Source organism: Lindgomyces ingoldianus (assembly GCF_010093535.1).
Source record: "Lindgomyces ingoldianus strain ATCC 200398 unplaced genomic scaffold BDR25scaffold_6, whole genome shotgun sequence".
Taxonomy (NCBI): domain Eukaryota; kingdom Fungi; phylum Ascomycota; class Dothideomycetes; order Pleosporales; family Lindgomycetaceae; genus Lindgomyces; species Lindgomyces ingoldianus.
The window spans coordinates 45,588-69,258 of NW_022985167.1; the positions used below are offsets into that span (position 1 = coordinate 45,588).

General features: G+C 43.4%; 6 protein-coding genes across 6 annotated transcripts; 3 read left to right on the forward strand and 3 right to left on the reverse strand.

Annotated features, from left to right (window-relative positions):
* The first annotated feature begins 2,947 nt into the window (after positions 1-2,947).
* On the forward strand, positions 2,948-4,034 carry BDR25DRAFT_301198 (casein kinase 1 epsilon). The gene is made up of 4 exons (XM_033689527.1): positions 2,948-3,065; positions 3,115-3,582; positions 3,632-3,669; positions 3,706-4,034. Exons 1-4 carry the CDS (start codon positions 2,987-2,989, stop codon positions 4,015-4,017), a joined length of 897 nt encoding a protein of 298 aa, XP_033551308.1. The 5' UTR covers positions 2,948-2,986; the 3' UTR covers positions 4,018-4,034.
* A 5,291-nt stretch (positions 4,035-9,325) lies between these two features.
* Positions 9,326-14,647, reverse strand: BDR25DRAFT_279758 (P-loop containing nucleoside triphosphate hydrolase protein). Its single transcript, XM_033687772.1, has 3 exons — positions 14,259-14,647; positions 11,144-14,176; positions 9,326-11,079 (listed from the first exon to the last, which is right to left on the reverse strand). The coding sequence occupies exons 1-3, from the start codon at positions 14,367-14,369 to the stop codon at positions 9,394-9,396; spliced, it is 4,830 nt and encodes a 1,609-aa protein (XP_033551309.1). The 5' UTR covers positions 14,370-14,647; the 3' UTR covers positions 9,326-9,393.
* A 963-nt stretch (positions 14,648-15,610) lies between these two features.
* On the reverse strand, positions 15,611-15,808 carry BDR25DRAFT_214185 (uncharacterized protein; the record flags this gene model as incomplete). The annotated part of the gene is made up of 1 exon (XM_033684784.1): positions 15,611-15,808. A coding segment is annotated over one exon (198 nt), but the record flags the coding sequence as incomplete, so codon positions are not given.
* Positions 15,809-16,507: 699 nt separating this feature from the next.
* Positions 16,508-18,832, forward strand: BDR25DRAFT_350995 (uncharacterized protein; the record flags this gene model as incomplete). The annotated part of the gene is made up of 17 exons (XM_033694795.1): positions 16,508-16,521; positions 16,553-16,693; positions 16,751-17,049; positions 17,096-17,179; positions 17,242-17,370; positions 17,415-17,492; positions 17,540-17,733; positions 17,799-17,823; positions 17,862-17,892; positions 17,932-17,971; positions 17,996-18,059; positions 18,109-18,145; positions 18,176-18,254; positions 18,307-18,333; positions 18,397-18,554; positions 18,588-18,632; positions 18,676-18,832. The coding sequence occupies 17 exons, from the start codon at positions 16,508-16,510 to the stop codon at positions 18,830-18,832; spliced, it is 1,602 nt and encodes a 533-aa protein (XP_033551311.1).
* Positions 18,833-18,893: 61 nt separating this feature from the next.
* BDR25DRAFT_350996 (uncharacterized protein) lies at positions 18,894-20,330 on the reverse strand (the record flags this gene model as incomplete). The annotated part of the gene is made up of 10 exons (XM_033694796.1): positions 18,894-19,070; positions 19,103-19,151; positions 19,194-19,298; positions 19,343-19,356; positions 19,448-19,486; positions 19,520-19,610; positions 19,704-19,756; positions 19,818-20,026; positions 20,084-20,112; positions 20,173-20,330. 10 exons carry the CDS (start codon positions 20,328-20,330, stop codon positions 18,894-18,896), a joined length of 924 nt encoding a protein of 307 aa, XP_033551312.1.
* A 357-nt stretch (positions 20,331-20,687) lies between these two features.
* Positions 20,688-20,885, forward strand: BDR25DRAFT_156503 (ribosomal protein P1; the record flags this gene model as incomplete). Its single annotated transcript, XM_033683974.1, has 1 exon — positions 20,688-20,885. A coding segment is annotated over one exon (198 nt), but the record flags the coding sequence as incomplete, so codon positions are not given.
* Positions 20,886-23,671: the final 2,786 nt, after the last annotated feature.

The window sequence follows — 23,671 nt, forward strand, 5'->3', positions numbered from 1 at the left end:
TATATAGCTTCTAGGCTTAAGTGCCTTTAGTGCCTAGCTATAGTGTAATTCCCTTGTTCTTTAGTACTTATATAAGCTCCCTTTTAAATGTATAGCTAAGTGCTAAGAAGTTTTATAGTGTTTATTTTTTAAAATCTTTTATATATAAACTTAAAAAGGTAGCACCTTTTTAAGTTATTATATGTAAATTAGTAATTATATAACTTATATATAATTAAGTTTATAAGCTTATTAAAGCCTTTAATATGTTAATCTTATTATTCTAGTACTCTAGGCTAGTCTTATTTTGTAGTGTTACCTTTAATATCCCTATATCTTTTATAAGTTATTTATATAATAAGAATTATTTCTTATTTTTTTTATTATTACATAGAGTTGTTAGTTGCTAGTAAGATTTTATTATAATAGTATAGTTAATTACTTTTCTAGTAAATTACACAGGTACTGCTGTTATCTAGCTGCTAGGTTGTGCAGCTTTAATAGCTTTAGTGTGCGCTTTACACTATCTTCTTTTTACTTTATACAGTAGCAGAGCTTGCTATATAATGTAAAGGATTAATCTGCTATTATTTAGCTACTAAGTTATACAGCTTTAATAGCTTTAGTGTGCGTCTTATACTATCTCCTTCTTACTTTATATAGTAGTAGAGCTTGCTGTATAATGTAAAGGATTAATCTACTATTCTAAAAAATAAGTAACTAAATAAAGTACCTTATAAGGCATAAGTGCTCTATTATTACTCTTTTTAAAAAATAAGTAATAAAATAAAGTACCTTATAAAGTATAAGTACTTTATTATTACTCTTACTAATTTATAGTTAATTAAATTAACTACTAATTAGTGTTAAATAGGCTTTAATAGCTAGCTGCTTATAGTATAAGCACTTAAGTAGTAAAAGTAAGAGTAGTGTACAGTGTGCACAGCATATAAGATAGGTAAAGTAAGGGTAACATGTTTCTAGTTCTATTACTCTTGTCTTTTCTCTGTATAAAGAAAAAGGGGGATATCTAGATGTTTGCGCACAGAGGTTCGCGCACAAGCATCATGTGACATAGATACGTGGTCCTGCTTGTGCGCGATCGCTCGTATCCAGATCGTGACGCTGCTGCTGCGTACAGACATAAATAGTAATAATTTTATTTTTTTATAGTACTACTAGAAATTAAGCAAGTTATAGCTTTTATAGCTATTAATAATAAAAAGCTAATAAGCACTTATAACTTTTTTTTTATATACTTATTAAAGTGCTTTAACTACTATAGCCTAAGTTTATTTATTATTTAGCTATTTTTAAAGACTATAATAATCTAGTTTTAAAGTAGATTTTTTTTTATACTAAGTAAAAAAGTAATAGCAGCCTTTAAAAATAATAAAAAGTAAAATAGCTTACTTTATTATATTAATGCTTTAAATAACTATTATCTACTTTTTATTACTTTACTATATTACTTTTAGCTGTTTTTGTTTTTTTAAAGCTATAATAACTACTTTAGTTAATATTTAGCTTATTATAAAACTTAACTTATTAAAGTTATACATGTTTTTATTCTAGATACTATACTTAGCTTTTATATTAGCTACTAGGTAAAACTAGCTTTAAATAACTTTTAAATTTTTATAAAGCACTTTTTTATAATTATACTTATAATTAAACTTTATTATAAACTTAAAGTAGTGCTTAACTTATATACTAGGCTAGTTTAAGCTAACCTAGCCTAGATTACACTTTACACGCAAAGAATTAGCTATATTAGCTATAGCTATAAGCTTAAAAAAAATCTATGTATAATAAGCTTAAGTATATACTTAATAACTACTTTTTTTTAAGCTTAGTTAGATTTCTTAATTTAAGCTAGCATTTTACTTATAAAGGCTATCTAGTGTGTTAATTACTTAGTATTATATAAAAAAAACATTATAAATAGCTATAGTGTGTTATAAAAAAAGTTTTAAGTTTTATTTAAAAGCTTAAAAAGTAAGCTATATTTAATATTCTTTAGAAGATTTAATCTAGTGTTGTTGTTAAGGCATTATGTAGATAGGTAGAGTGTAGTAGAGGCTTAGTAAAAGTGGCTGGCTAACCTGTGTGGCCAGCTAACCTGTTAGGTACGTTATATATAGCTATAGCATTTTTTTTAAAAGTTTTATATTTTATTTAAAACTTTAAAGTGTAAGCTATATCTAATATTCTTTTAGTATGTCTAAGTAGTGTTATTAGAAATGCATTAGTGTAGAAAGAGTAGTTTAGTAAAGTCTTAGTAAAAGTAAGTAACTTAGGTGTGTAAGCAACTTGCCTGTAAAGTATGTTACTAAAAGTAGTAGTTTTAGTTAGCTTTTTAAGTAGTTTTTAAGTGCTAGTTACATTTAATTCTTTTCTAGTGTTTTACTTTAACACTATTATGTAGGAATGTTGCCCTTAAGCAGTATACTAGCTTGTAGAGCAATTTAAATGTAAAGATAGGATAGTAAGTAGCATAGATAGCACTAAGAGCAAGCTTTTAGAGAAAGAGAGAAGTGTATTGTAAGAGAGACAAATTGCTGCTAAGCCTTACTTGTTAGGATTTATGCTTATATATAAAGCACAGGTCATGTGACCTCCAAACAGGTCAGGGGAGGCCATACTGGCCCGTTCTGGGACATCCGGCCTTACACTAGGCAATATCCTTTTGTTTCTAGCCTATCTTATAAAGAGTATTAATCTGTATACGCTCCTTGTACATTAATTGTTAATTTAGTGTCTTTAGCATTGTTGTACATTTTAGTGGTAGAGTAAGCTAAACAAGGGACATAAAGTTTGTTAGCAACCTACTTACAAAGAGTTATAAATTATTCAGAACATTCTACGCACAGATGTTGGCTTGTGCACGCGGAACAGCCCGCTCAGGAGACCCCCCTGTATCCTGCACTCCACAACTACAAGCTTGCCGTATCCCGAGAAAGCACGCGTTTGCGATTGTTGACATGTGCCCCCTTTCTTCCCCGCCATGAAACCTCTCATCGTGCGAGACAAATATCAGCTAGACCTTCGACTAGGCAGTGGCTCGTACGGCGAAGTGTATCAAGGTAAGAGCATATCCAGTGGAACATTTATGACAACGACTGATTGATGCAGGCCATGACATCGAAACCGGCGAAGAAGTTGCTCTCAAACTCGAGTACAGCCAAGTTAGTCCTTCGCAGCTCGGAAATGAGGTCGAAATTTATAAAAAGCTGGATGGCGGACATGGCATCCCCCGGGTATACTGGTACGGCTCCGAATGCGAGTTCAGAGTGATGGCATTTGAGCTCTTGGGGCCAAGTCTGGAGGACCTCTTCAACTACTGCGACCGGAAATTCTCTCTAAAGACTGTACTGTTGCTCGTGGACCAGCTCATCCCTCGCTTCCAGCATATCCATTCGAAGGGGTACATTCACAGAGACATCAAACCAGACAATCTGCTTATGGGTGTCGGCACACAAGGCAACACAGTCTACACGACGGATATTGGTCTGGCTAAAGAGATTGAGGATCCGGATAGGCGCACGTACTCAGTGGTCGGCACGCTGCGATATGCCAGCATCAACGCGCACTTAAGGAAAGGTGGGTGCAGCACAGTGTACAGGAGACGACTTTTAACGTGCTACTACAGAGCAGTCCCCTCACGACGATATGGAATCGCTTGGATATGTCCTTTTGTACTTTCTTAAAGGCTCACTTCCCTAGCAGGGCCTGAAGTGTAAATCGAAGGACAAGGAGAAGATCATATTACAGAAGAAGCAGCAAGCAGAGGAGTGCGGCCTCTTCGAGGGAGCTTCCATTGAGTTCAAGAAATACTTTGAGCTCATCCGCTCGGGCAAGGAACTCGACTATGGACGTTTACGACGCCTATTCCGCGGTTTGTTCTGTCGCCAGCACTTCCAGTATGACAACGTCTTTGATTGGACTATACGAATGTTCCAGGAGAAGCTGAAAGCAGAGCAGGAGACGTCAGAGGCAGAACAAAATACGCCGGAAGCAGAACAGGAGACGAACTGATACTCTCCAACGAAATTCCAAACCCATGCAGATATGGTTAACAACTTGTGCTGCCCCTACGCAGCATTCTTGGCCTTGACAATGTGCTACAATTGAGTGCCAGGTATTTTCGTTTCCTTGAGCCTAATCACCTATGCTTCCACGTCCGCGACAGCATTGTCAGGATATTTCTTGTGCTCCAACAAATGGAAGTGAACCTCAGCGAATCGAATCTAGCACCTGACCAGTCGTCGGCAAGTGGTTCAGCCGTTTTGTCATCGCTGCTATCCGACATATTGAAGACGATGCGGAAGAGATAGCTGCTAGTGCAACCTCCATCACAGCATGCTCACATAAATGTCGAGCTACCTAGTCATGGCCGCCAGGCATTGACTCATTATTCCACACGGATGCTAGTGGTGCATCATCCCTACGAGTTATCATCCAGTCTTCGGTCTCATCGAGCGCCTGGACATACTGGCACAGATAAGCCACCTGTTTTGACGCCAAATGATGAGCCATCACAAGGATATCAGGGCTCTTGTGTCCATTCAGCTCGCACAAATGACGACGTTGTTCCACCAACAGGTCACGCTCCGAAGGCCCCCTGGCACCAGCTGTCTATACCATACTCGCTATGCGTCATGCGCCGCTCACATCAAAATTCAGGCAGCAGAGAGGCGCTTGATGGAACGATATCCCGCCATTTTTCCTTCCGGTGAGCATGATTTGACTCACTGCACAGCACGTCGTTTCTCACAGCCTCCCTCGGTTACGGCCAAACTACCCTCCATGGCGGCTTCGTTCTCCAATTGGATATCTCCAGCTCGTCCGTAGGTGCGTCATCAAGGGCTTGTGACTCCTTGAGCCTGGCTTTGAAACGACGACGGATCGCCTAGGTCCGGCTCGTTTAGGGTGTGCTTCGTCAGGCAATTCGTCAGTCCATGAGGCGCTCCCTGGTGGTGGCGGATTCTGTACTCTCTCATGGTGAGGCTTTGATTACGCAGCTCTTTTGATCTCCATCCAGTCATCTCCATGCCTGCCAAGCTACCTGACCTTACCCTGACATAAGGTTGTTTTGGCTAGAGACAGAAATCCTTGGGTCAGGATTAAGCAAAGATACCAAGTAATTAAGGAATTTGCTACTTCTACTAAGGATTATCCAGAAGTCTGATCCCGCGTATATATCTATGTTTAATTGTAGTTTGATGAAGCTGGTAGTCAGTCAATATACACTCTTTCTATACGTTGAGATATTGTTAAGGTCTGTCCTAATAAACATTTAGTCTATAAGGGGCTTATGCATGAAAATTGTGAAGGTCGTAATAGACACTATTACTGGCTGGATATGCATAGTTTAATTTGCTTTCTTCGGACAGCATTGGGGATTGCGAAGGAAAGGAAAGTATTGCTGATACTAGGTCTAAAATCTAAGTTACTGAACACCCTGTGGCCCGGAATGGGACCGGTCAGACTTGCAACTCCGCGAGCTGTTTGGGCCCAATTTCAGACCCATTTCATGCTACTCAGGGATGAAATCAGGCACAATTAAAAGGAGCTCAGGGTTAAATCAGGCAGACTCACGCTGGCTCACGTCGGCTCAGTGCGAGCTCAGGAGTGCTCAGCCACAGCTCAAGCTGCTTACTCATAGCTCACGTTATACCCCTACGTAACTCATGTTTGAAAACAGAAGCAGATTTGATAGACTGTAGTTTTCACCGGAGAGTATGCCGCTATTAAGACATCTTCAGAAACTACGCTTACTGGGCGCTAGAACGCTTCTTTTGCTCAAGAACTGGCTTAATTTCCGAAGGTTCATGATTCACCACATTGCTGTAGGGGTGGGTTTAATGCAATAGCTCAGGAATACAAGGATGTGACAGGAATTGCGATAGGGTGAATATTGGGCTGGAACATGGCTTTGGCAGCGGGCAAAGTTTTCTTTCTGACCCAGACAAAACCAGGATAGTGGGTGGTTGCCATAAGCAAGGAGTACTATAAATGCGGAAAGTGGGGCTACATTGCTTGTAACTAAGGGATTTTGGAATGCTATATTGACGGGATTGCGGCAGAAATAGCTGGGTGGATCGGAAAGAACGTTATGACGATCATCGTTTCCAATAGTCGGTTACTAGTAACTATTGGGTATATTTGAAGCCGTAACTGTACGTCTCGCCCGACTGACCAACTGATGGGGGGTGGGTTAAGTACAGTAACTGAGGGCTACTGTAACAGCTTACTACTTAATAGCTTTATAACTAAAGGGTGTAGTTACTAAAGTTACTAGAGTTACTAGAGTTACTAGAGTTACTAGAGTTGTACCCCTTAAATTATTATCTATATCCTTAAATATCCCTCTAGCAGAGATGTAAGCTATAAGCTTATTTAGCTTACTTTTAATAGCCTTATTTTAAATCTAATTATGTTAGAGTTACAAGGCCTTTATTATAGCTAAAGAAAGAAGGTTTTTATCTATTAATATAGTCCTCTATACTTTACTAAAGCACCTCTCACACTTACAAGAGGTAGCAGGTATAAATAAATAATTAAGAGTAACTTTATATAAAATAAGGTACTGTTTCTTGCCTATGTAATGCTACTAAGTTATAGAATCTCTATAAATTAGGTTCTTATTCTAAGCAATAAGAAGGTCTCTATGTATATTATTAAAATATGTTATTAGCTTGTTTAACATCTAGGCCTTCTTATAAGCCTAAGAGCTAGTCTGTAAGTAGAGGTTAACAGCTATAGTCTCTTTAAACTCTTTGTTATAATATTTACTACTTAGCGTTTTATAATAATAGAAGGCAGAGGTGTTAAGCTTAATTACCTTCTTCTTCTTTACATTAACATACTGTTAAAAGACATTTTTTAGAGATCTCTTAGCTTTTTTATACTAAGCTAGGTAAGCTAACTACTGCTCTTAAAACTAGAGTAGCTAAAGCTGCAGGTTAAAGGCAGTTGCAACATAGTACAGTAAAGACAGCTAATCTATTATAAGCTTAATAAAATACAACATAAGCTTCTGTATTACAAACTTAGTAGCATTTTTAATGTAGAAGTAGTTAGGCTTATAAGCAACAGTGTCCTTAACTTTATAAAGTCTCTGCTAAAGGTGTTGTAAGTTAACAAGCGTCTACTAAAAACTCTTATACCTAAAAGTGCTAACATTGCCTTTAAGCCTTAAAGTTATCTAATAAAAGGGCTTAAAAAAGTTAGTAAGCTTTTTAACTTTATTTTACTTATTACTTAAAAGGGTGTTAGCTAATAAGTTATAGTCTAGCTTATTTTTATCCTTCTTATTAACCTTATTACTGTCCTTATTAGCTTTGTTAGCAGTAATATTATTAGCGCCTAACAGAGCTCTCTACTAACGCGTGAACCTAGAGATTAGGTCTTAAAGCTTATAACAGCATAAGAGCATACAATACACAGAGTGCCACCTAATCCTGCTGTCCTGTATTAAATAGAGACTGCTAAATTACTAGAAGGGGTCCTTATTACTTAGCTTAGTTTATATAGTCCTAAACAGCTTACAGCGTTTATAAGATGTAAAAATAGTGTTTATAAAGTTATAAAGCTTTTTAACAACTCTATGCTTTCTATATAGTTAAAATTAATTCTAGGGCGCAGCCTAAGCTAACTCTTCTTTAAACTTACTAATGCTATTACTATATATTAGGGCCTTAACAACAAGGTTAATTATATAGCCCACGCAGTGTATATAGTGCTTAAAGGTGATAGAAATATTAGGGTAAAAGTTAAAGCTTATAATAAGCTTAGTGTTATTATTTATTACATTATTACCTATAAAGCAGCTAAACTAGAGGGCGATATTATAGTTGTTAATAACAAAAAGGATAGTAATAGCCTAATTAGCGCCTATATAGTCCCTAAGAAGGTTCTTAAAGCTAATAAGTAAATTCTAAAGTTAGTTATTTATATCTATAAGTTATTAAAATATAGTAATTTATAAAGATATTATAAAGTTTAAGAGGACCTTAGACAACGCACTAAGGGCTTAGCATACTAACAAAGTAGGCAACTACTGCTAGAAATAAAAAGTGGTTTAAAAAAGTCTATACATCTACACTTAACGCTACTCTACTAACAGCTAAATTTAGTATTAATTAAACTTCTACTTTACATGCTTTTAAACTATCTACTATATAGCTAGAAAGAGTAGTTGTTAATAATAGTAAAGCTTTAAAAAGGTTAAGCTAATTCTATGTAATAAGACTCTAGACTTTAGCTAAGGTAGCTAAGTTAAAACTTATGTCTTATAGTATTACTTAGTCTACATACACCCTTAACAACAACGTCTCCTGCTATAGCGTATAGCTCCCCCTAAAAGCACTACCTGCTGCCCGCAACGCTGCCTATAGATCTAGGGGCCCTAGGCGCCCTATTAGAAACAGCTAGCTACTTATAACACTAATAGAGTACTCTTTCTAGAGATAGGTAGTAATATGTGTAGTAGAATTAACAGCTTTATAAGCTGTTATTAACTTTTTTAAGTAGTAGGTCTTATAGAGCTAAAGCCTTATATGCTTACTAATAGTGTTAATATAAACTAGGTCTGCGCTGTAACACTAAATATTTAATAACTTAGCATTACTAGAGATCTAGCGCAGGTCCTGTACTTAATATCCTACCTGTGACGCTACTAGGGGCTTGTTAGTGTAGTGTATATTATTCTAGTCTACTAGAAACTTAACGCTGTTGTTCTAGCCTACTTTATAAAGAAAGGCCTTTAAAAGCAACTTAGCTAAAGCCTTAAGCGTTAAGGGCGTTAGGCCTAATAATATAATAAATAAAGATGTAGAGGGTGTTAGTAAGGTTGCTTTTGCCTTCTTAAGACAGCAGAACAACGCAAAGTAGGTGGCTGCAGCCTAGGTACTAGGGCTGGCTAACAACAACGTTAGGTGGCGAAGCGTACAATTCTAGGACGTCAAGAAGGACCTTATATTAATAGGTGTTAGGCTATAGCTAGAAGATAGAGAAAGTTAAGTTTATTATAGAGATTTAACAAATCTAGCATTTAATTTCTACAGCTTATTATAAGCGCTTTTAGCAGGTTTTATTTCTAGCCTTAACACTAATAAAATCTTTGTATAGGCTAGTTACTGCAGTAACTACAGCCTTATCTATTAGTTAGTTATAGAGGGAGGTCCCCTTACTAACCAACTGCCCAGGAATCCGACTGTTAGTAACAGTAACTAACAGTCAGACCGACTATTGGGAACAATGATGACGATTGGCATGTTCCTTTCTGCACGCTTGCCAGGGCTTCATGGATGGTAAGCAGAAATTTGACACAGAAAGATCTTTGCTAAACATTGCTTTGAAAATCTAGAATTATTTGCCATTGAAGGTCTTCGTTTACAATTATCCATATCACCAGAGTCTCCACTTCTCCATCCTAGATCCTTTCTTATTACCTTTTCTAACATTCCCATCTTCCTCCTCTTCCTCGCCGACAACGCGGAGGAAGACTTCATCCAATGTTGTTGGCGAGACTGAGTAATGCTCTAAACCCAGCTCTTCACGGTATTCCTCTAGCAGGTGTATCAACCCTGGGATACCCCCGCCATTATCGCCCGCAGGTCCTCGTGAGACAGCATCGACCTCGTGAATCTCATCAGTAGCCTCTTTCTCCGCAACCGAACCCCCCGGGGACGTCGCTGACATAGCAACAGCAGCTTTGAGGACTCTGAATCTCAACTGTCCATGCCCACCGCCCTTGCTTCCCCATCTCTCAACTTGCACCCCAGGGATTCGGCTCTTAACCCATTCTCGTACAACGCTCATCTCCTCCTCTCTCGTCTCCGGTGCGCTTTTAAGAACCAGTTGCACGACCCAAGCATCACCATATTGGTCCCCGAGCTCAGCAACGCTGCCGAGAGCAAGCATCTTCCGCTTCATGATGCCAACCCTCGTCGCCAATTTATCGGCTTCCTCCATGCTGTGTGTTGTTATCAAGAGAGCTCTCCCAGGCGCGGCCACGCCCAGAAGCGTGCGCCACATGACGCGTTTGGCTGCTGCATCCATGCCAGAGGAGGGTTCATCGAGGAGTAGAACGGAAGGATTGCCCATGAGCGCAATGCCCAAACTCAATTTGCGCTTGTTGCCACCGGAGAGATTATGCGCGAGACGGTCAGAGAAGCGAATTAGTCCTGTAGCAGCAAGGACAGCATCGATGTTGGATTGTATATTAGTGACGCCCCTGGTGCGGGCATAGAATGCCAGGTGCTCCCTGACTGTCATGGCATCCATGGCATCAAATTGTGGGCATACACCAAGATGGCCGCGGGCTGTTGCTCGTTTGGCAATGACACTGATGCCTTCGATGCAGATGTCGCCGCCATTGCGAGATGGGTGTATGTCTCCTCTGATCAAGCTGATAGTGCTGCTCTTGCCAGCGCCATTGGGTCCGAGGAGGGCAAAGACTTCCCCTTGAGGAACGCCGAAAGTGATGTTATTAACTGCATGGTTGCGACCGAATGTCTTGTGGAGATGCAGGACTCGGAGGCTATCGCTTGACTGTTCGACACGTCTCATTTCCGCAGCCACGGCAGGGTCGATGGCATCAATATCTTCCTCAGAATGTTTCGCTCTCGACTTGCTACGAGTGAAGACGGGCGGCTTGTATCCACTATCCCACCATACTAGCGTTATGAAAAGAACAATGGCTTGAACAATCAGGTAGAGAATTGGCCCGCCATAAACTTTGAGTGCGCCCGGATAAGCCGCAATTGATTCGTCGTTACAGAGCAATGAGAATTCGTTGAGGGTCAGGAGCAGAGACCGGATAAGATTTCCAGCAGGTGTAACCGTGGAATATACGAAATGAGATAAGGTGAGGTCGGAGTTGATGCGGTATGCTGGAGAGTATGTCAAGATACACATGTCAATGACGAAGTATATCAGGAAGAAGCAGGCTTGTCCGCCAGCAGCGAACGCAAAAGCTGCGAGCTGGGATGTTACCACGAGGGAAACCACATAGCACAGGAGGATAGACGTGAGGCCGTAGAGGAAAAATACCACAAAGAGGTATCCTGGTGCGTACCAAACGCTAGAGACCTAAGCAGATGTTAGCACCATCCCCGTCACAAGGCTCCCGCAACAGAGCTAGAGTATAACTTACCCCAATGAATATACCCATAACAATCGCGCTGATCGCCAGCACGAAGACAAAGTCGAATATTAAATACGCAAGCCACAATGGCGCAGCCCGAATGCCGTTGCTGAAATGCAAGGCTCGAACTTTACGCAATCGCTCAACAGTCGGATATAGCGCAAAGAAAGCCGGGTAGACACTCATGGCCAAGCCGAAGTACAGGATCAGCTGCAGCGTTTTTCCCGTGCCAGGTGCAAATGGCACTGCGAATGCTTGATATTGGGTTGATATGGGGATGTTAGTGAGGGTATTAGACAAGGCGTTGAGAGTAATAAGACCACCGAGAATGTTGCCATTGCCGACGTACGCCATCGTAGGGGGAGCATTTTCTTGCAGGAAAAAGCCACCAGGTGTTATATTTCGAAAAGTTGTTGCGACATAATCGTTAAATTCGTTCAAGCTGTTTACGACATGGAAAGCTGTATTGTTGAGCCCTGACCGTTTAGCGAGAAGGTCAAGGTCAACCAAACTAGAAGGTCCAACCGGTATTAACGGCGTCACAGTAATAGCTTGAATATTAAAGACCTTGGGGTGGCTGGCCTGGTCGCCCGGATCACATCCGACAGCTTTAAAGCCATCCAAGAAGAATGTAACAAGCCCAGCGGTAATAATTGGGAGAAGAGCGGCAGCAGCATACGGAAGGTAGTTGCGGCGGAGAATGGTGAAGCGTTTTTGTATTAGAATCCAAGTCTGCTCAGCCATTGATGTGCCTTCGCCGTTCGACATGTGAAGGCCTTTGTCAACTTCTGAACTGTCGTCCGAGGGTGGTATGGTATCGGCACTTTTGGCACGCGCGGTACCTTCTATAGACGTAGTATCAGTAGCCAATCCATCCTCTTTAACTTCCTCCGCTAGGGCGAGGAAAACATCTTCTAAGGTTGGGCCAATGATGTCATAATCTTTAACGCCATTTTTGCGCAGTTGATCGACAAACCTAGATGTCTCAGCTGCACTAGAAAACCAGTACATGAGTCTGTCCCCAGCAGATTGCTTTCGGACACCACCAAGAGGCAAGAATCTCTGGTCCTTGGGCATGGTGACGTGGTAGCCGGCTCCAACTTGGTGCTTGAGCTGCACCGATGTACCTTTGGTCTTCAGGTTCCCTCTCGAGAGGATCGCGATGTAATCGGAGAGGATGTCGGCTTCGTCAAGGAAGTGAGTCGTCAGAAGAAAGGTTCTCTCTCCACGTTCAGAAAGAAGAATGTCCCAAATCTTCCTTCGAGATAAGGGATCAAGTCCAGATGATACTTCGTCGACACAGCAGACGCGACTACCTCCAGTGAACATCATGGCGAGCTGGAGTTTTCGTTTCTGACCTCCAGAGAGAGTGCTTGACTTAGCCTTGAGCTTGTGGCTCAAGTCGCACACCCTAACGAGATTCTTAATAGCGGTTTTATCGTCGCCAGCCCCTGGAGACTTCAGGCGATTGAATATCTGGACGTGCTCGAAAACGGTAAGTTCGTCCCACATGACATTTTTCTGTGGGCAAAGACCGAGTCCCCCAGTGCCGTCGATCTCAATGGACCCACTAGTAATGGTGTTTAAGCCAGAGATCGCATCTAAAGTGGTCGATTTGCCGCTGCCGTTCGCTCCTAGAAGCACCATGATTTGACCTTTGCGCGCTTTGATACTTAAATCGTTCACAGCAAAGACTGTCTCCGGAGGTTTGATACCAATTTTCGAAAGGACAATGGTACGGAACCAGCTAGGAGCCCAATGCTTCGAGAAGGATGAAAGCACGATAGAATAATCAGAAGATGAAGTGGTGGTTTTACGATCCTTGGAAACGGTTCCATAAAGCCAGCGCTCCACGAGTGCACCAAGAATGGGGTAGACAACGATTTGAATAATGAGGAATATCCAAAAAGCGATTCCTGGTAGTGTCCACCGTGTGCTGTTGAAGTTTGGTGCCGCTTTGACTAGATTCGTTGCCTCTGCGACGCGTTGCCACCGAGCAACATATATCACAAAGAAGACGTAGTTGATCGGGGGGAACAGTAGGCTGAGCACAGCTACTGCGGCCGTATTGAACGGTCCAGCAACTTGGGCAATTATTGCAAGGATTATGGCGCCAATAGTGATGGTGATACCGGAGAGTTGGGCCTTGTGAAAGAAGCTTGCACCAAAAATGGAGAAGCTAGAAAGCGAAAGACCGGCAAGGATATGGAAGATGATCAAGATTCCGACATTGGTTTCTGGAAAGTTGAGACGGGCAAGAATGACGGCCATGAGAATCCAGCCCGGGAGGTAGATGATATCAAAACTCAGATGGTTCGAAAGAAGTCGAGCGGCCTGGATATGCCAGGGCTTCTTCACTGGAGTCATGGCTTCTACTAGTTGAGATACTCCAGCTTCGCGCTCTGATGCCATTTGTCCAGTGAGTTGATACGTGACTCCGCAGATACCGATATAGTATGCTACAGCCAAGATGTTGATGAGAGCACCCATGTATAGACGTCGAATCTCCGTGTCACGTTCCTTTGATGTCTGGTCAGTGAATGGATACTCGTTGATTGTTTTCTGCGTATTCGTCCCATTTAGAGCCCCAATCGCCGCGTCTACGGCATGCTGGAATGGAAGAACATATATTTCGACGTCGTTATTAGTGCGGTCAACAAAGATACGTTCGCCAAAAGCACCGTCGGCTCTCAGAGTATAGTTCCAACCACCTCCAACCCCCTCAGTCGGGGAGGAATGGAAGCTGATTGCCCCGAAGCAAGTGCTAGCGCCCCTAAGTGAGCTTGCGCACGTCGTGAGCAAGTCCACATCTTGTTCTACAACCTTAACGGTCTTCCCAGCGGTGCGGACCGTCGCGGAGACGTCGTTGATGACCCTCTCGATATCTCCCCCAATATGGCCGTTGTTCACAAAGACGACCGTGTTCCGATTTCCCTGGGCGGAGTTCAATGCGTTTCCGAGGCTCCGAATGAGTATAGGGTGGCCAATGCCAAATTGTGAGGGAGGCACAAAGAAGTTCTTTGCGTAAGAAATGAAGAACATCTGGATACACCATTGTCAGTACCCATGAAAGGTTGCATAGTAGAAATCACCGTCAACGAAAGAAAGGGGAAGGAATACACACAAATATGATAGGCGCCCAAAAGGCACGTATACTTGTAAAGAACCAATGCCGCACGAAGACCACTAGGAGATTCTTCTTGGTAAGTGTCCATGTCTGTCGGAAAAAAGCCATGGCGAGAGTGAATGGCGGCAATAGGCGCAACCTGAATCAGATATATAACGATGGCCTCAGAAGCAGTGGCAAAGAAGCCCAGTGCCTCGTAATAGTCGCGTTCGGAGGATCGGAGGATCAAAAGATAGCCTTCGGAGGGTCCTAAAGTAACGTTCACTAGACGAAACAGGGTGGCATGCTGAAAGGAGAGAACAATACACGAATTCTAGAGGTATCAGGGCGCTAAAATCTACCAAAAAAAATAGACAGAAGCAAATGAGAGGAGGAGTTAGAGAGCGACAGGAAGAATGGGTGGAAGCGTAAGATGGTGTCGTCGTGCCGAGCACGAAGTTGCCCTAGGTGCCTGGGCACGGCATGATGTGTTCCGCGGTCTTGCACAATATCGATGACGGCAGGGAGGGGCCTGTCAAGCCGTCAAACCATGACAGGCCCAAACGCCAGGATGCAAGCCCTCAACGGCTCGGCTCTGTGCCGTGGATCCTGTGGCCCGTCCTCCGAAAACCGCACATCTTAAAAGTCAACTATCTTTCTGTCTCTCAACTTGAATGTGTTATCCTCCCTCATTCTCCAGTTACTTGCAAATGGGTTCGTTTTCCCCTTCGATATCCTTAACTTTCACGGATCTGGGAATGAAAATCTGGGCGTTGGGTTCGCTGCCTGGGCCAGTCAGCTGCCGAGCTCGTGTCCATTATCAGAATGGAGCCATTTGCTACCAAACATTCCGATATCAAAGGCTCGCTTAAGATCCTGAGAACTGCTCCGCCCCGTTTTCGTCGTTGGTGTTGCGTCATCTAATTCCCCTTCCATCGTGAATGGGAGTCTGCAACTTCGTGTCACTCACATCGTGGCTGGAGTCCGCTGCGCAGTCGCTACTGAAACCGGCTTTACTCTGAACGCGGTTGCAACACAATTCTCGCCCACCGTAAGCGACAGCCTTGGCACCTCACCTTCTATACTTAATTAGGTACCCATTGCCTAGACTGTGATTCACTATTGTACAAGAAGGTGCCTTATCACAGCTTGAGATGACAACCATAATGTCGAGGTAGGTCAAGCACATATTATTTATAAGCATGTTTAAATTTCGTTTAGTCCATATTTATACTCGCTTGAGTTCTATATAACTACCGAAGCAAGTGCTTCTTTAAATGTTTCTTTGGTCATTCAGTGTAGATTAAGTAGTTAGAAGTTCTGTTCCTACATCTAGACTTCCATATTTATGCCTAGGTTAAATGTGCTGATTAATGTGTCTTAGTTGTAATACCCTTCACTAGCCAATAAGCACCTTTCTGGAGTAGTACCTTCATAGCCTGTTCATGGCCTTCTGTTGAAGTCACCTGGTATGCGTTGCAGTAGTATCCATCTTGCGCGTTAACGTCGGCTTCATTGTCGAGCTGCTGCTGCACAATCTGCTTGTGGTTTCTATAAGAAGCTGCCTGGAGTGCGTCGCCCTACCTTCCACTTTGTGTTGTTGACGCTGGCGACTTTGTCGAGCAGCAGCTGCACAACATCATAGCCTCCATATGAAGCCGCCTAGAGTGCATTACCGGAGTATCCACCCTGGTCGCTAACTTCGGCGCCCTTGTTAAGCAACGGCTGCACAATCTCCTTGTAGCCTCCATGCGAAGCCTGGTAGAGTGCGTTGCCATCGGCGCCATTGTTGAGCATTAGCTGCACAATCTGCTTGTGGCCTCTATATGAAGTCACCTGGAGTGCGTTACCATAGCCTGTCAAGGCGTTGATATTAGTTCTGCTTTTCCGTAGTAGCTTTACTGTCCTCCCATGACTATTCTCTGCCACTAATCCTAGGGGTTCCTGGTTGGTGTTACTTATGACTAGGATATTCACTATTTCCTCTAGAAACTTTTGCGTTACCCCTCTCGGCCACTTCGGGCAGCCCGAAATAACCCTGAGCTTCTAGATTGTTGCATGCGATAACGATAGAGGCATGCGTTTAGTAGATAATAAAGGTTAGCGTTGGCTTGTGCAAAAGCGTTCATGTTCCTCTCTAGTTCTAGGTTTTCCAAGATATAATAGTGTAACTCATTTGCCAGATTAAGTAACGGCATTGCTGAAGCAGTTTGTAGCTGGCAGGTGTTATGAATACTTGAAGAAGCAAGTTAGATAACAATAGGTAAATGCCTGAAGTTGAGTGCCAAGACTTCCACTTACAGGTTCGCTAGTGACAAGATTGTGCTAACGACAGCCTGTCAAGCCGCCAAACCAGCCACGATTGGCCCAAACATCAGAATGCAAGCCCTTAACGATTGGGCTCTTTCCCGTGGATCTTGTGGCCCGTCCCCCCAAAACCGAACGTCTTTGAAGTCAACTATCTTTTTATATCTCTCCTTTTTGAACATGTTATCCTCTCCCATCCTCAGGTTGCTTGCGGATTGCTTCAGTTCCCCCTTTAATATCCTTAAACATTCCCGGATCTGGGAATGGAAGTCTCGGCGTCAAGTCCGCTGCCTCGGCCGGTCAGTGGCCGAGCTCGTGTCCCTTATCAGAGTGGAGCCATTTGCTATCAAACATTCTAATATTGAAGGCTCGCTTAAGATCCTGAGAACTGCTCCGCCCCGTTTTCGTTGTTGGTGTTGCATCACCTATATTCCCCTATCGACGCCTCTCCATCGGGAATGGGAGTCTCTAACCCCTATAATCCGCTATATTCTCATGACGAGTAAGAAAATATCCCGTTAATCGAGCATGAATATGTTAACACAAAGTCCACCCCGCCCTATATACTCGTACACCGACATCAACTTGCGAACTCAGGCTCTGCAGTTATGGTATTAGTTTAATCAAGGAAAGTCATGTATTACCCACTTAAGGCGAAACTTAATTCTGCGGCTGACGAAAATTGAGTGATGAGGTCCTGCCTGCACCCATGCACCGTCGCAGATTCCCTCAGCCAAGCATTTCTTCTTGGGCGACCAGGATTTCCTTCCTGCTCGAGCTGTATCTCTCGCCATCAATAAACACTACTCATCGGCGACTCCCCGTTCAAAGGGGAATATAAAAGAGCCCATATATAAAACCCAAGAGGGATTATTCGCACTATTCAATCGAATTTTTCCCAGGCAGAGCACTTTTGTTTCCCAAGCGCACTCGGCCTAGGCCATAGTCAGAAGAAGCTCTCAATTTTCTATGAATTCTTCCTACTCACATAGACCCCAAAAATGGGTTACATATCTTCAGCTTCCTCTCACCTACACCTACAATCATGAAAGCCAATCAACGGCTTCGTGCAATCAAAGTGGCAAGACATGAGCTGAACCCGGAAATACTTCTGCAATTGAGGAAGAGGAAGTACCACTGTAACGCTCAAGATAGCAGCCGACAAAAGATGGTAGATTTCATTTTGGTTTGTTTGAGTTGTTAGTGTAGAGGGTTTCTATTTGTAGAGAGCTCTGAGGAAGCCATCTGTAGTACAATGCGGAATATATATATGGCCGTGGACTTCACATTCCTGAATTCCGACCCAAATGATAGCCATTAAGGTCCGCTTCAAGATGCATCTTTCGTCACCCCAATCTTTTGTTATTACACTTCTGCACCCCAGTTTCCCGGACATCCTCTTACTAACAGCACACTACCAGACAGTCGGATCATTCTTGTTTCGATAGTTGAACTGCTGCCTTTGTCGCCACAGCGCAAGCCGGGACCCTGGCGGCCAGAAGAGCAAGAGTAGTGAGAAATGAGGGCTTCATTACGATGCGATTGTGATGCAACGCGAAAGGGTTGAGTTGGCTTGTTTCTAGCTTGCACAATCAGCGGTGAAGATCCATGATTGTTTTAGCATGTAGCGTGAGTTTAATCAGCCCTCTCATTCACCACTCCGTCCCTGGTGAGATTCTGTCTATAGCCGCACGAATGGCTTTGGGAGTAGAGCGAAGCTTAGAAATAACGCTCTAACCTTGTGGACTCGGTTTCATAGTTTCTAATTTCGGTTACTCAACTTACCGTGATGTACTGCATCGCGCAGAGAGCGCTATTGCCCCTGAGCCTTGAAGCCACATATTCATAGCCCAGCGTAAAACCTCTCGTTGGCAGGAGTTTGGTTATCCAGAATACCCCCAAATCTAATCAAATGCCATCCTGTTCCGAAACTTACCATCATACACTCTTCCAACGGCCTGGTACTGTTTTTCTTGACTCATTCACGGCGCTTGCTTACAACTCTAGGTAATGAGGCACTTTTTGGGCGCCCGTTCGAAGTTACACTAACTGCTATCTGCACCGAGTATATCTCGAAGACCTTCGGTGACAAGTCTGTAAGTGGAGCTTCCCAATTCGATGGTTGCAGCAACAGTATTTCTGAGGCCAACATCAATTGGAGTTTCGTCCTCTCACTCCATTCTGAGAATCCAGAACAGCATATCGTCTTCACTGCACACACAAGAACGCTTCCAGTGATTCAAGAAATCCATCCAAGCGCATCATCCCCAGTTCGACAGACGTGAGTACGACGCCTCCATTCATTGGCCCTTTAATTTTTAAGGTAACTCTAGTATATTTTGCAATCTACTCGTCGTAAATTGCAGCCTTAGGAGAAATGCAAAAGCTCTGCGTGAACACGCTCTTCCTCAGCTTAGAGTCGAGATCCAACACCATCATAACATCTATTCTTCTTCCTGACCATGATATATACCATAGATCAAAATTGTCGCCTATTGAGCATGTTAATTTTTCTTGCATGAGCTGAGAAGGGGTCATATGGTAAGCGAATCGACAAGGTATTGAAATCCAAACAAAGTGGATTGTACGAGTGTATTGTAAGGTCTAAGGAGCTCGAGAGAGCTCTGGGCTGACTATATACTGTACGAGAAAGGAGCTAGTCCTAATGAGTGAATAGTGCAGTACATGGGTATGGTATCGCGTGAGACATGTGCGACAATTTTCATGGTTCCTACGCTATTGAATTGACTACTTGTACCATATTAGCGGCCATTATATCTTCGCAGCATGAGTACGTGTCTTTCAGGTTCTAATATGTGAACCCAATTCTTTCTATCCCTTTTATGATTACATCCGCCTTATGTTACAAGACAGCTACTAATTATGCGAAAGTTTAGCACGGATGTTGTCAATTCAGTACATAGAATTGAGGGCAAGCTCTAATCTCATTCCCTCACCTCTAATGCATTTACGGGAGCACGCATCCCTGTAACGAAGTTCGAAGAGCGCTTACTTTTCTCAAAATATTGTCCCTTGTCTCTCTCAAATTCGCTATCGAATGACCTGGCCAATTGAACGTTTTTTTTCAACGATTCTTCTATCTAGCTCTGCGCTCTTCTTAAACATTTAGCTCGTAACACAAGACCTAACCCCAACCGATTCCGACCAGATCCCATGGTTATGGCACGTTCGAGGACATTTGAATTCAACTAGATCCAATAAACTCTGTTAGCCACTCCAACAGCTAAGAAAACCCGACACTTACATTACCGCTACCTTAAAGCATTCGCATACACCACACATGCATTCGAAGTCGCCCATAATTCTTACTTCGAGAGTGCCAGTAATTTGTAAGACCCGTGATGAATTATGCACTCGCCCATTTAATATGTATCTCCGGAATAGAAATATTATGAACCCTTTCGGGTATACGTTTGTTTTCTTTTCTTTTCTGCTCCTCATGAGGGATACATATCTATCTTAATGGCGGTAGGTCATACTTTAGTTCTCAGTGGTTGATAAAGAAAGGGCCGCACTTTTCTCTTTCTTATCATCTGAGTCTCCACTCGAAACGAAATAATCCAGATCGCTTTAGTTAAACGCCCTTTTAACATATTTATTGCACTTATCGCGAATGTTACCGATATTTGCGATGCGTTTCTTTGTGCAACCGTAGACAGTTTCCCGGAAAACAACACCGTAATCGTAACGAAGCAAAATACCACTAAGACATTTTCGAAGTATTTGGGGCGTAGTCTGATTATAGTCCAGGAGGATTCCCATTTCTTGTTAGGACGAAGGTGTTACTTTGCTGATGGCTTCGCCACATTGCCCAGTCAGAATAATGGAGCATGAGTCACCCCTGACTCACAAACCATTGTACAGAACGCCTATTCACAACAACAACCGCACTTCCATAATCGAAACAAAATTGCGAATCAGGCTGCGACATGATGCCGCATACCCTAGATCTATAAAGTCGCTCGCGTCCTACAGTAAATTTGCTTCCTTCATCACCTCCTAAAGTAACATCTAGCAAAGTTCTGAATAGCTTCCAACAACTTAAAGTCACGCACACAAACTTCAACCGAAACCAAGTTTGCGATGTCTGCCAATATCAACGCTAGCTCTAGCGCCAATACCAACGCCGAGATCGCGACCTCCTACGCCGCCCTAATCCTCGCCGACGAGGGTCTCAAAATCACGCCCGAGAAGCTCCAAACTCTTCTCAAAGCTGCTGGTATCGAGGACGTCGAACCCATCTGGACCACGCTGTTCGCCAACGCGCTCAAGGATAAGAACGTCAAGGAATTGCTCACTGACGTCACTGCTGCTGGACCAGGCAAGGTTGAAGGGGAGACTTCTGGCAAGGGGCAGGAGGACAGAGGCGAGGAGGGTGGGGAGGGTGATGAGGTTGGGGACGCCGGAGATGATGGTGACGATTCTGGGTCAGAGATCGGGCTGTCGTTGTTCGATTAGGGGAATAGAGGATAGTGTGAGGGTTTTTAGTGATCCGAAGTCAATGTATATCGTTTTCTTCCATCGTGCTGCTGTCTTATTTGTGTTCATTTGTTCATGAATCTCGTTCAGCTTTACCAAACGGAGGGGTGAGAAGTATAGTGGGCTTGGGCCCCCTGGAATAGGTAAGTACCGCATTCCTGAGATTGTGGAGTCCATGTTATCCGTTACTACCAACAATCTCCACCTTCATGACGTTATCGGATCATTTCAGAGCATATTCAACTCTCTTGCCCTCGCGCTCGCAGCTGCCCAACTATTGTGCTCGTCACATATTCCTTTCTATTCCAAATGGTCCAAGGTCAACATTCTTGCATGCACAGCAGAAGAATATATAGAGGCGGATAAAAATTCGCGAGCAACAACTTCTGTGCGGCCATCTGTCAAACCCGCGCTGTGCAGAACACCTCCTTGGCGAGGTGAAGTTTCCATTCCAAACGGAATTTGTGTCATATCTGCCACAAACTCCGTTCAAATATCCCCCAAAAAGGTGTCTACGACCAGACTCTCAACTATCACAGGAGATCGACTGCGCGACGCGGGAATAGTTCACCTAGTCGAACTTAACCAAAACATGTCCAACACCGTAGCAATGAAGAATATTAAATGGGCACGACTCGTCAAAGTCGGCGGGCATGATATTGGTGCTAGTAACACCGCTGCGAGCTGAACGATGACAAATGGGAGTCTGTTGGAATTGTCATCGACGTCGATGAGAAGGACGGAGAGAGAACTCTGTGTAGCATTTTCGGTGGTGCGCCGTAATGTGAGCAGAATATGAAGTTAGATCCTCTCTCTCGGTAGTTCATCCTTCAAAACCTCCTAGTCAACATACTTGAAGGTGGAAGGATCCGATTATGGTCCAATTTGTTGTCCAATAAATGGCTCGCTGGACGGAGACTGCTAATTTTTATTTGAATAGGAGCTAGAGAACGATGTTAGCAAAGCCTAAGAGCGCCCATAAGCTAGATGGGCGTATTCACATGCGATTGGCGAGCCTGGAAACTCTTAGGCTGGAATCACCATCAAGTGGATGAGTTTGAGGCCTCTCGTTTCGCAGTGTGCCCGAGCTATTTTTGCGTATGACCGTCAACTTTTGTGCCCATCTTTGTCTTCCACCAAGAACATCAATCCCGGTAATGTGAGAATAACTGCGAAGAGACTTAGCCATGTCGCAATGGAAGGTGAAGAAGTAAGGAGTACGGATCAGTTGTCTTGCCTGAATACAAAATCACATGACTATAGCGCTGGTTTTAATTGGCCAGTAAAAGTTCATCTGAGCATGTTTCCAGGCTCCAGAGAAGGTTCTAGCATACTAAGAGGCCCCAGAGTTTCCTGGAGTGAAGGTTGGATGGGCAATACGTCAGTGTGATCTAGGGTTGCCTGCGCTAAGCGAGTGTGATCTGTTGGCTGCCCCCCATCTATATAAACCCGCCCTCCCTAGTTCAAATTCGCTTTCTTTTCTTTATACTGCCTGCATGTCTGGCCCCGCTCGGGTTTCTGAGATCATGAAGTCAGAAACCTACCTCGACCGCCTAAATCTTGGTATGAATTCGGTCCGCATTGCACAGCGCAGCCGAACTCACGGGCACAATTTTTGCTTCCTACCTGGGTTCAACCCAAATAAACAAATCATTTCTTTTTCATTGATTCTCGTGGCTGGCCTACGAGGTTGAGGAAGAAGTAATTGCAATAGTTTATTGAAGGTGAAAGCCTTTAGCTTTTGAGTGAGGGCTTTTGGGACGTTGGAGTAGATTTGAGTTCTTGTAAAGCAATTACCTTGATGAAGCCCTGACTTCATGCCCGTTGACAATACAGTTGGCTGTTTTGGAGCGGCGGCGTTGTACTGTGGGCCAGCCGCCAAATTGGGTTTTGGAGCCGCGAAACCGCGTGTGGATATAGCTGCCAAACTGACTGTATTAACAGAGATTTTTCGCTTGCTATGCCTAGTGATATCCTATAGCCTAGTTCCCGCGACATGGCTTAAGGTTTTAGAACGGCGTGAGACTCACTTTCGGCTAGGTTTTGGGTGTAGAAGTTCACTCGTGAGGTATCATACCCAAAGTTGACAGCAAGCCTCCCAGAGACACGCCCAAAAGGTTCCTTCCAATGGCCATTTGCTTCTGTTGGTCCAGATAAAGCATTTACGATAGATCATAACAGCCACTGGCCGGGTGCTAATGCCCGTGTTACGAAAAGGTATTCTCAGGTCGACCACCAACATCCTCATTGAGACAGAACCAATCGACGTGAAGCCTTGTCGATCCGGCCCTCGAATTAACTCATCCAAGCTGTCAATGGCCGTAAAAGTCCTCGCTAGGGTGGGATTCAAGACCTAAACATATCGCGGCAGTCGGGACCCGAGCGACGATCTCGATCCATCAAATACAATATCTAGATAGACACAAGCGAGAGAACTTCGGTCGAATTACAGTCCCGAGGTGGACTCTTCCATCATTGGCCAGGCCTGAGAGTACTGATGTAGATCAAGTTCGAATTCCTCGCTGCTTCAGCCAGTAACCTTCAAACAAGAACGCATGCTTCCGCCCACCTCTTTGGCAATGGCTGGATCCGGTAACAGAGAGCAATTATCCCGTCTAGATATG